At 38.9% G+C, this 15,145-nt stretch overlaps 1 protein-coding gene across 1 annotated transcript in view; it reads right to left on the bottom strand.

Annotated features, from left to right (window-relative positions):
• The window catches only part of LOC124788817 (ubiquitin carboxyl-terminal hydrolase 34), a 518,595-nt gene that overhangs the window by 79,475 nt on the left and 423,975 nt on the right, over positions 1-15,145 (bottom strand). The window contains exon 42 of the mRNA XM_047256101.1: positions 14,010-14,263. Coding sequence (XP_047112057.1) covers positions 14,010-14,263 — 254 coding nt within the window. The remainder of the gene's footprint in view (positions 1-14,009; positions 14,264-15,145) is intronic.

The following is a 15,145-nucleotide window of genomic DNA, read 5'->3' as shown; positions in this document are numbered from 1 at the left end:
TATATACCAGAAACATCAAACACTGGTGAGTCTTTTCCATGGAGGAAGAACCTACTTGTCAGAGGGCAGTAAATGACATGGAGATGAGTGAGGACTTTGTTTCATCTTTGTTGCTGAGGGGAGCTATGCTGTGGCCAGATCTAAAGATTTACTATCCAAAATTTGTTATCAATCACTTTCACCCACTACTGCTTCCAATAGAATAATTCTGCTCTTCTACACTGGGTTAATTCCATATAGCGCAATGGCCTGCAGGAAAGATCTGATCTATGACTGGTTTCAATTTGGCCCACGGAAGAAATTTGTGGTATAGTGAGTGAGATACTCGCATTGTACTCCACCAGAGATGCTTTTTTGGATATTTTTGCCAATGCTCGGCTCACCTCCTCGGATTTGCAGCTCATGACACATAAATTATTTACTGCTTACTGCCTATGTCCGTGCTACACATGGATAGATTACAAATGTTGAACAATGGTTGCAGCAGCCATAACTTTGTGAACAAACTAGTTATCTGTTTTTGGTTAACATATAAATATCTGTGGTAGCTGTTTATTAATTCCATGCAAGTGTTGGCGAGCATCTTTATTGAGTTTATTCGGAAAATTTCTGGCATTAGGAAGAGAAAATTAGATGCTTAATGTTGCCAACTCTAGGAGAAATGGATGGACGTTTATTTCTTTACTATGTAGAAAGATAAACCTGCTTTCTGGTGTAGTGAATCACTAAATGAGGTGAAAGAATATCATATGAAAAGCACTTTTCTACGAAAGACATTGCTCACCAACAGCTTGCAGGGCAATTGTGGAAAGACAAAATGAAAATATTAATTTCCAATTTGGACAAGCAACAGCAAACACATACCAAACCAAGGACATAGTGAAACAACTCAGTTAAAGCTAGTTTCTATAATGAATAGAAAAACTGCCAACTTGTTAAAGCTTTTTGCTGAAGGCATTGGACATTGCAGATGTATTATATCCTGATAAAGAAAAAGAGTTTGAAAAAAGAAGTATCAAGATGAGCAGTTGTATGCCAAATTGTTATAATGGCTGACAACATTAAAAAAAAGTTTGTGAGATCATGCTGCCACACTTGAAGCATTTGCGATCACTTTGGATGAGAGCACTGATTTGTCAGACAGAGCTCTGTCAACAATCTTTTGATTGTGGTGTAGATGTGGAGTTCATCATAATGGAAGAACAACTAGGATTACAGCCATTAAAGGGAGACACTACTGGTGAAGATATTTTTTGAGGAGAGATCAGGAAGGTTCAATCTGCAGAGGAGTCAGCTCGCTGGAGTTTGTTCTGAAGGAGCACCTGTGATTGTCAGTTCACCAAAAGATTTTAGTGGTACATTAAATGAAAAATCTGCTGAATAAATATTTAGAAAATCAATTTAACAAGTTTTCACTATATTATCCATCAACAAAGTTTGTGTGCTAAATTAATTAAAATCGAAACTGTCATGGCTGTGGTTAACAAGAGCATCAATTTTATAAAGTCCCACACATTGCATCGCCACCATTTCAAACTATATTTTGACAACCTGTGATCCGATCATGGAGATTTAACTTACTATTGCAAAGGGAGAAGGCTGAGAGTGTGCAAAATGCTGAATCATTTCTACAATCTTTGACAATAAATAGCAGATTTCATGGCTGTCAAAAAGAAACTGCTGCCTGAAGAAATCAAGCCCTAATGGATTTGTGATTTAGTATTTCTGGTTAACATCACAAGTTACTTAAATGACTTAAATTACAAGCTCTAGATTCAAGGTCAGTTACCTCATGAATTACACATCCATCTGGAAGTTTTTCAAACTGAGATGCACTTGTGACAAATGCAGATGGGAGCTGGAAACTGTTACAATCTTTCTACAGTGTCAGCTCAAGAAAATATTGATTACATTATTAATGATGATGAACGGAAATCATTATTATTGCAGTTTGCCACAAGATATTGTGATTTCAGAAATGCAGACAGCATTTTTGCTATATCTGCTAACCCAATAAAGTGTGGCATAGAAAGTGCTGCAGAAAATTTTCGAATGGAACTCAAGTTTCAAGGAGCTTTCTCTTTGAAATCTTAATTTGATGAAGTAGGCAAGATCTAGTTTAATAAAACTTATTTGACTGGAAAAATATGCACAACTGAGATCATTTGCAAGAAAGAACATGTCTTTTCAGAAGCACATATAAGCGAAAGTTTTTTTTTTTTTCTCTTTTCTTTCTTTCTTTTCTTTACACGAAAATAAATACATGCAATATACATACAAAGTTTGCAGACGGCAACCTGGAAAATAACTTAAGACTGTGTGTCAGTGATATAAATCCAGAAATGAACAATCTAGTGTTAAGCTCGGATTTCACATTAATTTGTAGTTCATTATTTTTTTAAATCAATAAACCACTTTAAAGATACTTATTTGGGTTCTTATTAAGTGTGACTTTGCTGTTTTCCTAATGGCTGATAGTAAAATTTGTGTCCAGTGTATTGAATTTAGACATATCACCATGTTTCACATAAGTTTCTACCCAAGATAATATTAACATGTTGTTGGAAAGGTGTATTTTGAGTATAAGTTACTGTGATGAATTGTCATGAAACAAGGGGCTGAGCTAAAATATATTATCTGGCAACAAACAGTCTTAGATGGTACAGTTTCGATCTTATGTACCAGGGGTGCTGCTGTCAAGTTGTTTGTTTTCTCTTTGGATATTAGGCTGACATTTGATTGTCATAATATTTTACACATTTTGCTGTCCTATATTCTTGTATTTAATTTTGAGTTTCTGTGTATGATAATATTCACAATCTCTTAAAAACGTGTCTTTTGATGTTTAACACCTCAAGCCTAAGCGATCAATCATCAAGTGTTTTTGGACAAACATTTGAAAAAAGCTTGTTAATCATAGGGTTTGTGCATTATGAGTAAAAGCACTCATGCTACTGGTGTAATAGTCTACAGTATTTATTATTTCACAAATCATTTCTAGGCTGTTATGCCATGGGTGTGGCTGCAAAATTTGATAGGATCAAGGATTTTAAAATAGTCCATCACAGATCATCTCAGTTTGTTTCCAAACATGACAATTGTTAATTTTTTGTTTAGGACAAGAAAAAAATTCCTAGACTTCTCAGTTGAAAATACACTTTTCCCTGGTTGTAAATACATTATAACCCAGGTGAAAGTACATTTTTTTCCATGTTAAGTGACTTTCTACTTTCCCTTGGAGCTGTAAAACTTATCAGTCCTTTGAATGGTAAATGTTTTATACAATGGCATAGAACTTTCCAACACTTTAAGAGGTGAAACTAGCAAAAAACAAAATGTTTTGGGACAATTTTTGATGCACAGGAACATCTACACTGCATATTTTCCTATTACAAAAGTATAAATACGAATTCCACCAAATACAGCATGGTAGCTTTCAAAGCACCAAAAACAAGATAGTGATGTGCTTTTGTTAGCTAATCATGGCTCATGTCACTTGATATCGACCCAATGACAGCAAATATTCAGAGCACAGGAAACATGAAGAAATCAGCCAAGCAACATCACTGTTAAGTAGTGCAAACACACAAACAGAAAAAATTAATGGTTTAAATTAATGTACATATAGTATAGCTACAAGAAAAGCCAAACTCTCACATATAATATTGGTCATCAAACATTATTTTCTTTTTTTTCTTTTTTCTAAGGATGTGACTGGGCAAGATCCTAAGACCACAGCTTCAATTACAGCAGCAGAATATTTCCAACAAGCACAATTATAAATTTCAATGTCATGCATGAAACATTTCATGGGTTACCTGTCCGTATACATGTTATGTCAAGCACTTTGACTTCATAGAAACGCCAATTATGTGTGAAATTGCTCAAGAACTCACCTAGCACTTTTTTTAAGGATAATTACACTTTTTGCCTTTGTTACTGCATAATCTGTAATTTATGATAAACTAACCTTGAATTTGCTCTTTTTTAGCATGTGTTACCCTGGCCTTCTGGGTCCAAAATTTGTCTAAATGGCTGGTTCTCAATGTGTTAAGTTTTAAATGAGAGTCTAATACTCTGTGATTTAAGAAACTCACCACACTTTCTCACACATAATGAATGCATCTTGCGTAAAGGGAAATTTACTTTGAAGTAACGCTTCTCAAACCATCATTGTGCCGTTGTAAATGGCACATTTTCTTTGCAACTTAAATTTTATGTTGGTGTTATTCTCTTGTTTACATTTTATTGGTGCAGTAACTGTGCTGATTTCATAGGTGAACAGTATTTGCAATATTCATTCTAGGTACAACCCTGCCCCACTGATGAGTACAGTTTAACCATTTGAATGAGGTCGCATTGTGGGCCTGTGGGAAGCTAGGTGGATGTATTGACAGATTGCTGCACACATTGGGCACAATATATCAGTAGTTTGTCACTGCTCTCAACAGTAGTCTGTGGATCATTCCCACACCTCCAGACCTGGCCCTGAATGACCATGTAGTATACATGCATGTCAAGATCGACACATTATGCGGGTGCTGGTGTCTGACTAAACATCATCTAGGGCCAAAATCTGGGCACACTTTGCACCTGCTGTGTCATCAGGGACTGGGGACCATCTGCTTGCAGCAGGATTATGATCATGTGTGCCTCTGGCCAGGTTACCACTGACACTATAAAAACTGTCAGTCAAGCATGGCTATTCTGGCGTTGTGAAATAGTTGATTGATGGCTGGAATAGAGCTCTGTTGTCTTCAGTGACAGACTGCATTTTCTCACAACACAAAGGTCCCATTCCAGGCTTTAAGGTGGACACACACACACACACACACACACACACACACACACACACACACACACACACACACGCGCGTTAGTTGCAACTCATGGTAACAATTGGTGTTTCAGTGGGATATAGTAACCAGTGCACACTACACTGCGCAAGCTACTATCCCCATGCTACTGCCTTTTCTCCGACAGGAAGGTGATAGCTTTTTTCCCCCACAGCATGACATTAGGAGTAAAACTGCAGTTTCTCTACAAGATGTTGGAAGTATGGGACCTCTCCTCAGGTCACCATCATACTCACTGACAATGGACACCCGGGGTAGTGCAACTCACATTACACTGCTAAACACAGCCCATTGCCATTCATCAGCAGTCCATGCTATCTGTGTTGTGGTGTTAACAGCGGGCTACAAGTGGCAGTTTTAATTCTGTACATAGCTGCAGCTCCACTCTGAGCAACTGAGCAGGGTGACACAGAATGTTGCAGGGAGACCATTACTTGTTCTTGGATGACAGGCACAAGTGTGAAAGAGTTGTGACATGCTTGGTACACAATATGGTGTTTCTCTCTGGTGATAGACAGACTTGTTTTCATGGTCAACTGGAACTGTTATTACAGATATGTTTGCGTTCATGTTACCATGCAGTCCAATATCAGCCCACTGTGACATCTGAATGCACCAAAACTCTGGATACGGCATGATTCAGCTATCTGACCAAATGGAGAGACAGAATGAGATGCTGATAATGGTGTCTCACATTACTATGTGGCATTTCTGTGATGATCCAAAATCTGTCGCTTTTAACACCCCTCATATAGCCTATCAGACTTTGTAACAATGCAGAACATTAAAAACACTATACCCAGGCCACTGAAACTTTGCACTTAATGTATGCATTTCAAGTTGGCAGCATAACAGCTTAATGAGTAAAAAACAAGAAGCGCAAGGCGGTAGGCATAGGGTGTGAACTAATCCCAGCATGGTAACCGCTGCCAATTGTGACATCAAAGCTCCTGCATTGCTGGCACTGTTTGTTATGACTATAAACAATATATGTTGCATATTCTCCAATGAACCCTGGACCTTGCCATCGGTGCGGAGGCTTGCATGCCTCAGCAATACAGACAGCCCTACCGTAGGTGCGACCACAATGAAGGGGTATCTTTTGAGAGGCCAGACAAATGTGGTTCCTGAAGAGGGGCAGCAGCCTTTTCAGTAGTTGCAGGGGCAACAGTCTGTATGATTGATTGATCTGGAATTAACCAAAACAGCCTTGCTGTGCTGGTATTGCAAATGGGTGAAAGTAAGGGAAACTACAGCTGTAAGCTTTCCTGAGGGCGCGCAGCTTTACTGCATGGTTAAATGATGATGGTGTCCCCTTGGGTAAAATATTCTGGAGGTAAAATAGTCCCCTATTCGGATCTTAGGTGGGAGGGGGGGGGGGGGGGTAATGCTCAGGAGGATGTCGTTATGAGGAGAAACAAAACTGGCATTCTACAGATTAGAGCATGGAATGTCAGATTCTTTATTTGGGCAGGTAGGTCAGAGAATTTAAAAAGGGAAATGGAGAGGTTAAAGCTAGATATAGTGGGAATTAGTGAAGTTTGGTGGCAGGAGTAACAAGACTTCTTGGTCATGTGAATACAGGGTTATAAATACAAACTAAAATAGGGGTAATGCAGGAGTAGGTTTAATAATGAATAAAAAAATAGAAGTGCGGGTAAGCAAATACGAACAGCATAGTGAATGCATTATTGAAGCAAAGATAGACATGCAGTGCATGCCTACAACAGTAGTACAAGTTTATATGCCAACTAGCTCCACAGATGACGAAGAGATTGAAGAAATGTATTATGAGATAAAAGAAATTATTCAGACAGTGAAAGGAGACAAAAATATAATAGTCATGGAGGACTGGAATTTGATAGACAGAAAAGGAAGAGAAGGAAAAGTAGTAGGTGAATATGGAATGGGGGTAAGGAATGAAAGAGGAAGCCGCCTGGTAAAAGTTTGCACAGAGAATAACTTAATCATAGATAACACTTGGTTTGAGAATCATGAAAGAGGTTGTATATGCAGAAGAAGCCTTGAGAAACTGGAAGGTTTCAGATAGATTATGTAATGGTGAGACAGAGATTTAGGAACCAGGTTTTAAATTGTAAGACATTTCCAACGGCAGATGTGGACTCTGACCATAATCTATTGGTTATGATCTATAGATTAAAACTGAAGAAACTGCAAAATGGCGGGAATTTAATGAGAAGGGGACCTGGATAAACTGAAAGAACCATAGGTTGTAGAGAGTTTCAGAGAAAGCATTAGATTGAGAAGAACGGGGGAAAGAAATACAGTAGAAGAAGAACGGGTAGCTCTGAGAGATGAAATAGTGAAGGCAGCAGAGGATCAAGTAGGTAAAACCACAAGTGCTGGTAGAGATCCTTGGGTAACAGAAAAGATATTGAATTTAATTAATGAAAGGAGAACATATAAAAATGCAGTAAATGAAGCAGGCAAAAGTGAATACAAACGTCTCAAAAATGAGATCTACAGAACCTGCAAAAATGGATAAGCAGGGATTGATACAGAACAATTGTTAAGGATGTAGAGGCATAAATCACTAGGGGTACGATAAATAATGCGTACAGGAAAATTAAAGAGACCTTTGGAGAAAAGAGAACCACTTGTATGAATATCAAGAGCTTGGATGGAAAACCAGTTCTAAGCAAAGAAGCGAAGGCAGAAAGGTCAAAGGAGTATACAGTGTGTCCCATTTATCTTGACCACCCTAAGTAACTGTCCGCCCAGATGCAAATTACAAAATGTTTCCAGAAAATGTTCTTTAGCCATCAGTGGGACATCAATCAGCATGATTGCCTTCGTTGTAGCTTTGTTTTCACAAAGATATGAACAGCGGAATGACTTTTTTAAATTGCACCCTGTATTTTTTATTCAGTAATTCATTTCTTCTCCTAAGGACCTATTCAAAAATGTATCACAGTGTACTATTCACTGAAACCCAACATTATTAATTAAATAACACAACATTAACTTTGAGCCCAGGATCACAAACTTGTCCACTTGCTGGAGTTGTCAGAAAACAAATGAAAACCAAGTAAAAACATAACACAAAATTGTCTTTGACATTCCTGTACCATTGCCCAGGAGTAGAACATTCAAAGGTGACCCTGGACACCAATACACTGGTGCACTCATTGATTGAAAGACTTATTTACTGCTTCCAGTAATTCCAGCGAGAACAGTAGCGTCGGCAAATTCATCTGTGCAAGTGCTACGACGATTGCATTGTCATCTTTCCGTTTCCTGACGCGTTGCAACAAGACGAGAAAACGTTCATTGGGAAGGTGGGTTCCTGACAGGATATTGCTCTCTGTACAGTTCTGCTGCCTGCGTAGCATTTCACCTACCTTCAACAACAATAATAATAAAAGAAACATTATGTCGATGCAGTTTGTAGGAAGGACAGCCTTTACTGTATGCCTACTCTACACAACAGCATTTAAAAGGACTAAACTACGGTACTAAATGTACCCGTACATAAGAAAACAATCAGCATGTGGATGTGTTCCATTACCCCGAGTACCAGCACTAAGCGCAGGGAGCGTCAACGTCAATGTTGTTTTATGTAATTGATGATGATGATGATGATGATGATGATGATGTTGTTGTTTGGTTGGAGGGATGGGGGGGGGGGGGGGCTCAACTGCACTTACAAATTCCCAACCTTTGCTCAGTCCAATCTCGCCCCTTTCGGGAATGATGATGAAATGATGAGGACAACACAAACACCCAGTCATCTCAAGGCATTATGTAATTAATAACTTTGTGTTTCAGTGAATAGTACACTGCGATTCATTTTTGAATATGTCTTTAGGGGAGAAAATGAATTACCAAATAAAAAATCCAGGGTGCCATTTAAAAAAGTCACACCGCTGTTCATATCTTTGTAAAAAAATAAAGTTACAATGAACACAATCATGCTGATTGATGTCCTCCTGATGGCTAAAGAACATTTGCTTGAACCATTTTGTAATTTGCATCTGGACAAACAGTTATTTAGGGTGGTCAAGATAAATGGGACACCCCATATAGAGGGTCTGCACAAGGGTGATGTACCTGAGGGCAATATTATGGAAATGGAAGAGGACGTAGATGAAGATGAAATGGGAGATATGATACAGTGTGAAGAATTTGACAGTGCACGGAAAGACTTAAGTCGAAACAAGGCCCCAAGAGTAGACAACATTCCGTTACAACTACTAATAGCCTTGGGAGAGCCAACTCTGACAAAACTCTACCATCTGGTGAGAAAGAGGTATGAGACAGGTGAAATATCCTCAGACTTCAAGAAGAAAATAATAATTCCAATACCAAAGAAAGCAGGTGTTGACAGGTGTGAAAATTACCAAACTATCAGTTTCATGAGTCATGGCTGCAAAATACTGACACAAATTCTTTACAGATGAATGGAAAAACTGGTAGAAGCCGACCTTGGGGAAGATCAGTTTGGATTTCGTAAAAATGTTGGAACATATGAGGCAATACTGACCCTATGACGTATCTTAGAAAATAGATTAAGGAAAGGCAAACCTACGTTTCTCGCATTTGTAGACTTAGAGAAAGCTTTTGACAATGTTGACTACAATAGTCCCTTTCAAATTCTGAAGGTTGCAATGGTCAAATATAGGGAGTGAAAGGCTATTTACAATTTGTACAGAAACCAGATGGCAGTTATAAGAGCCCAGGAGCATGAAAGGGAAGCAGTGGTTGGGAAGGCAGTGAGACAGGGTTGTAGCCTATCTCCAATGTTATTCAATCTGGATATTGAGAAAGTAGTAAAGGAAACAAAAGAAAAATTCGGAGTAGGAATTAAAATCCATGGAGAAGAAATAAAAACTTTGAGGTTTGTCGATGACATTGTAATTCTTTCAGAGACAGCAAAGGACCTGTAAGAGCAGTTGAACAGAATGCAGAGTGTCTTGAAAGGAGGATATAAGATGAACATCAACAAAAGCAAAACAAGGATAATGGAATGTAGTCGAATTAAATCAAGTGATGCTGAAGGAATTACATTAGGAAATGAGACACTTAAAGTAGTAGATGAGTTTTGCTATTTTGGGAGCAAAATAACTGATGATGGTCGAAGTAGAGAGGACACAAAATGTAGACTGACGATGGCAAGGAAAGTGTTTCTAAAGAGAAAGTTGTTAACATTCAGTATAGATTTAAGTATCAGGATGTCTTTTCTGAAAGTATTTGTGTGGAGTGTAGCCATGTATGGAAGTGAAACATGGACGATAAATAGTTCAGACAAGAATAGAAGCTTTCGAAATGTAGTGCTACAAAGGAATACTGAAGATTACATGGGTAGATCAGCTAATTAATGAGGAGGTACTGAATAGAATTGGGGAGAAGAGGAATTTGTGGCACAACTTGACTAGAAGAAGTTGTTGGTAGGACACATTCCGGGGTATCAAGGCATCATCAATTTAGTATTGTAGGGAAGCATGGAGGGTAAAAAACATAGAGGGAGACCCAGGCATGCATACACTAATCAGATTCAGAAGGATGTAGATTGCAGTAGTTACTCAGAGATGAAGAAGCTTGGACAGGATGGAGTAGCACGGAGAGCTGCATCAAACCAGTCTCTGGACTGAAGACCACAACAACAACAACAACAACAACATATGTATGGTTTCTACTGTGTGCCTGTATTGTATTGCACTTTGTTTCACTGTGATTTAGAAAATCCTGATACTCGAAAAGAAAAAAACAGTTTGCCTAGTGACAATCCTTTGCATTAGGATGTGCTGCTAGACAGTGAGGCATGGAAGTTACCACACAGAACCCATGAGTTTTAGGAGTAGGAGAAAGAATACACAAGGATTCATGGACAGCCATCAGTTTATTCTGATAAAGTTTTGAAACAAACATCAAAAGCTCTTGGAATTAGAGCAATACTAGTTGTAAGCAAGGGAGAATTATTGCAAAAGCTGAAAGATGTAGGTGTGAGCTCTTACAATTCAGAGCCTTCTGGATCAGACAATATATTTTTAGTGATGCCTGGAAAGAAGAAAAAGCAGCCTCTCCCTGCCATTGACTTAGATGCTTTGAAGACTGGCACAATTTGCAGACATATTTGTGCTTACTACAGCAGGAAAGAGTGTCCTGCTGCAGTAAAGTTACTAGTGTCGTTAAAAGAAAGTGAACTTTTTGGGTGTTGGCAAAGTCACTAAAAATTGTGGTGAAAAGCATGGATTTCCATTACAAAACGCTAGATGAACACAAAGCTCTGTTTGAAAAGGTGCATACTGTTATGGCCTGAAACACATTCTTGTAAAAATTGTGGGCAAAAACATTGATTTGGTTTGTGATGCTGACCATGAAGACTGTTTTGACACTGATTAGGACAACAGTGATGTTAGCAAGCTAGACAGATTTGCTATGAAATGGTGAGTGACAGGCTACAAATATCGGTTATTTATTGCATCACTGTCATTATAAAATGTAGAGCAAGAAGTTAAAGTCTCTGTTATTTTTATTTTGTAAACTATGTACCGTTTTGTTTTCAAGATATAGGTCATGATCAAATGCTTTTTTCTCTATTTCTTTGCTGCATTATCGAAAGTGTGTCTTTGTTATGATTACGTCTACATTATTATGCAGTTGTTAATTTGCTGCCATTGTGGTAGCAAGTCAAAAACAAACTATTATATATACTATTATTGCTCAGTAGCTTACATTTACGAGATGGAACAGAAAACTGTATTGTCTGCTATGTGTGGGCTGCTGCTGAAACATTGCTAGTGCAATATAGCCAACCTAATTTGACATAATGCGAACTGCCAAATGTAATGTTTTGACGGCGCAGGTACACTATGTGATCAAAAGTATCCTAACACCTGGCTGAAAATGACTTACAAGTTTGTGGCGCCCACAATCACTAATGCTGGAATTCAATATGGTGTTGGCCCACTCTTAACCTTGACGACAACTTCCACACTTGCATACATTCAATCAGGCGCTGGAAGGGTTCTTGGGGAATGGCAGCCCATTCTTCATGGAGTGCTGCACTGAGGAGAAGGTATCAATGTTGGTCGGTGAGGTCTAGCATGAAGTCGGCGTTCCAAAACATCCCAAAGGTGTTCTATAGGATTCAGGTCAGAACTCTGTGCATGCCAGTCCATTACAGGGATGTTGCTGTTGTGTAACCACTCCGCCACAGGCAGTGCATTATGAACAGGTGCTCAATCGTGTTGAAAGATGCAGTCGCTAGCCCCAAACTGCTCTTCAACAGTGGAATGCAGGAAGGTGCTTAAAACATCAATGTAGGCCTGTGTTGTGATAGTGCCATGCAAAACAACAAGGGATGCAAGTCCCCTCCATGAAAAACATGACCACAACATAACACCACCACCTCCGAATTTTACTGTTGGCACTACACAAGCTGGCAGATGACGTTCCCCGGGCATTCGTGATACCAACACCCTGTCATTGGAGATCGCCACATTGTGTACCGTGATTCGTCACTCCACACAATGTTTTACAACTATTCAATCGTCCAATGTTTACGCTACTTACACCAAGGGAGGCATCATTTGGCATTCACCGACGTCATGTGTGGCTTATGAGCAGCCGCTCGACCATGAAATCCAAGTTTTCTCACCTCCTGCCTAACTGTCGTAGTACTTGCAGTGGATCCTGATGCAGTTTGGAATTCCTGTGTGATGGTCTGGATAGATGTCTGCCTATTACACATTACAACCCTCTTCATCTGTTGACAGTAGGTCAATAGACGAGGTCAGCCTGTACGCTTTTGTGCTGTACGTGTCCCTTCGAATTTCCACTTCACTATCACATTGGAAACAGTGGACCTAGGTATGTTTATGAGAGTGGAAACCTCAAGTACAGACATATGACACAAGTAACACCCAATCACCTGACCACGTCCAAAGTCTGTGAGTTCCGCGGAGAGCCCCATTCTGCTCTCTCACAATGTTTAATGACTACTGAGGTCGCTGATATGGAGTACCTGGCAGTAGGTGGCAGCACAATGCACCTAATATGAAAAACATATGTTTTTGGGGGTGCCTGGATACTTTTGATCACATAGTGTATAATGCAGTCTGATAGTCATTCTGTTTGTCACAAAGAATTGCAATTTTGAGGATTTACATGCCCGCCAATGACATGTTTACGTGCAAAGTTACATAATACCTGACCAAGTCTTCTGGGTGCTTCACTTTTTTGTCAGCCAGTATACATTGCTCACTATAGTATGTGATCAGTTGCCACTATTTCGATTTGATGGTACAGCTGTTTTCTCAGACGGACAAACCATGAAATCTGTAAGCTGATTAGCCACCAATACTTTCAAATGGACATTTCAAATTAAAGAAAGTATTCCTGGTTGAAATTTTAGATGCCCAAGCAGCTAATGAAAATAACTGTCAACCCAGGCAAAGACATACATACTTTAACACGCCTAAAGCAATGGGGTTGGAAGATGCCCTAGAGGCTGCTTGGTAACAAATATTTCTTTTCAGTAACCATACTACTCATTGGCCCACAGTTCACCATGACATTGAGTATTTTTCTATCACCAACACCATTATTTAAATAGAGACTTATGCCATCCTTGCAATCCAGGTGGGTAGGAAATGATCTCCTCTCTCCAAAACCTGAAAACATTCTACTATCCTATCATGTCTAAGTAGTATGACCAAGAGTTTACAATATTATACACATTTACTAGTTCCAAGGCCCAAAACTCACAAGACTAGCAGAGTTTCATTAACCTGCTTTACAAATTACTTTGTTGTTTAATGCATGTTTCCCTTAAGTACTTTACTGATTCCTGAATGAATTAATGTACTTAAATTTTTGTGCAGCATTTAACTTCCACTATTTCAAAAGAGCTTAATTTAAATAAATTTAACTATACCGAATGGCATGGTATGGTTTTAGTGTAGGTTTTATGAACAGCAACTAGGTTCACTAAATTGTAGACACTGGAAATTAAGTAAACTGATCACAAGAAATGAATTCTACAATAGGCATTGTCAGTCTGCATAAACGTATTATACAATAGCATGTCATACGTGTCATAAGAGGGAGACAAACAGATTCCTCTTTTGTGCAACCAACATTTTTTTCATCATTTATTAAAAATAGTGGGAAAGCATCAAATGAACAAACCATGAGTTTTTCTGTACGGCTGGTGCAGCAGTACGTAAGTACAGCGAAATATGCAGTTAGCTTCATGGCTCCATGAGTCTGGATGTCAGTGTAGTGCCGAGCAGGTTTCAACAGCCTCAGAAGCAAATTATAGATCTGATGTATTACAACTTGAGCCTCAGGACAAACAGGAACATCCTTGTAAGGCGATCTTGTTCGATAACCTTGACGAAAGTGAGGGTTTGGAACTAAAGAAACCAGTAAATATGCTGCAGCTGAAAAAAGAAAACATCTTATCTCATATTTTCTCCCAACAATTCTATTTTACGTTATAGTCATTAGTGTCAAGCGTTGTGCAATTTAAACTGGGATTACATGAGCAAGCCAAGTGGACAACGGTAGTCTTCCTACAGTTGACACACTGCATCAAAATACACTTAAATGAGGGCTATTCATTCACTAACCTCTGACTGACTTAAAGGAAAACACACAATTTTTTATATACAAACTTTACTTACATGTTGACATTACTTCTCCTCACAGTCACCACCCAGCTTTAAACATCTGTCATACCGTGACACCAAATTCTTCACCCCTTCATCAAAGAATGGCACCACCTAGTGTTTCATCCACTTGTTCACAGCATCATTGCGCTCATTGTTGGTCATGAAATGTGTGGAGCCCTACAGGACTTCATCAGGAAGAGATTAAAGTCACTTCATGCCAAGCCGAGACTATACTGAGGATGTTGAAATTTCTGCTAGTCAAAGAGTCTTGAGCTTTTCCTTCATTTGAATCACAGTATGGGCTCACACATAGTTAGCAGGGAATGAGTGCTCTGTTCAGAATTGACCATACGTGTTTTGGAAGAGTCTTGCAGTAAATCCATGACATCACTGGATGCTCATGCTTTACTCTCATGAAATCTGTTGTCAAAATTCCTCTGTGATCCCAGAAAAAAAATGTAAGCATCATTTTGAAGTTTGACAGCACCTGCTTGAATTTTCTGGGCTTCTTAGGATTACTGGGAAAATGAGGGTGCACCCACTCTTTGGACTGTCCCTTAGTTTCAGAATTCACATACTGCACCCATGTCTCATTTGCAGTCACTATTCTGTAAAGAAATTCCTCCCCTACTCGTTATAGCACTGAAGGAA

Source organism: Schistocerca piceifrons, chromosome 1 (genome assembly GCF_021461385.2).
Source record: "Schistocerca piceifrons isolate TAMUIC-IGC-003096 chromosome 1, iqSchPice1.1, whole genome shotgun sequence".
Lineage (NCBI taxonomy): Eukaryota > Metazoa > Arthropoda > Insecta > Orthoptera > Acrididae > Schistocerca > Schistocerca piceifrons.
Note: the sequence above shows the minus strand (reverse complement) of the source record. Positions and strands in the feature narration are given on the sequence as shown.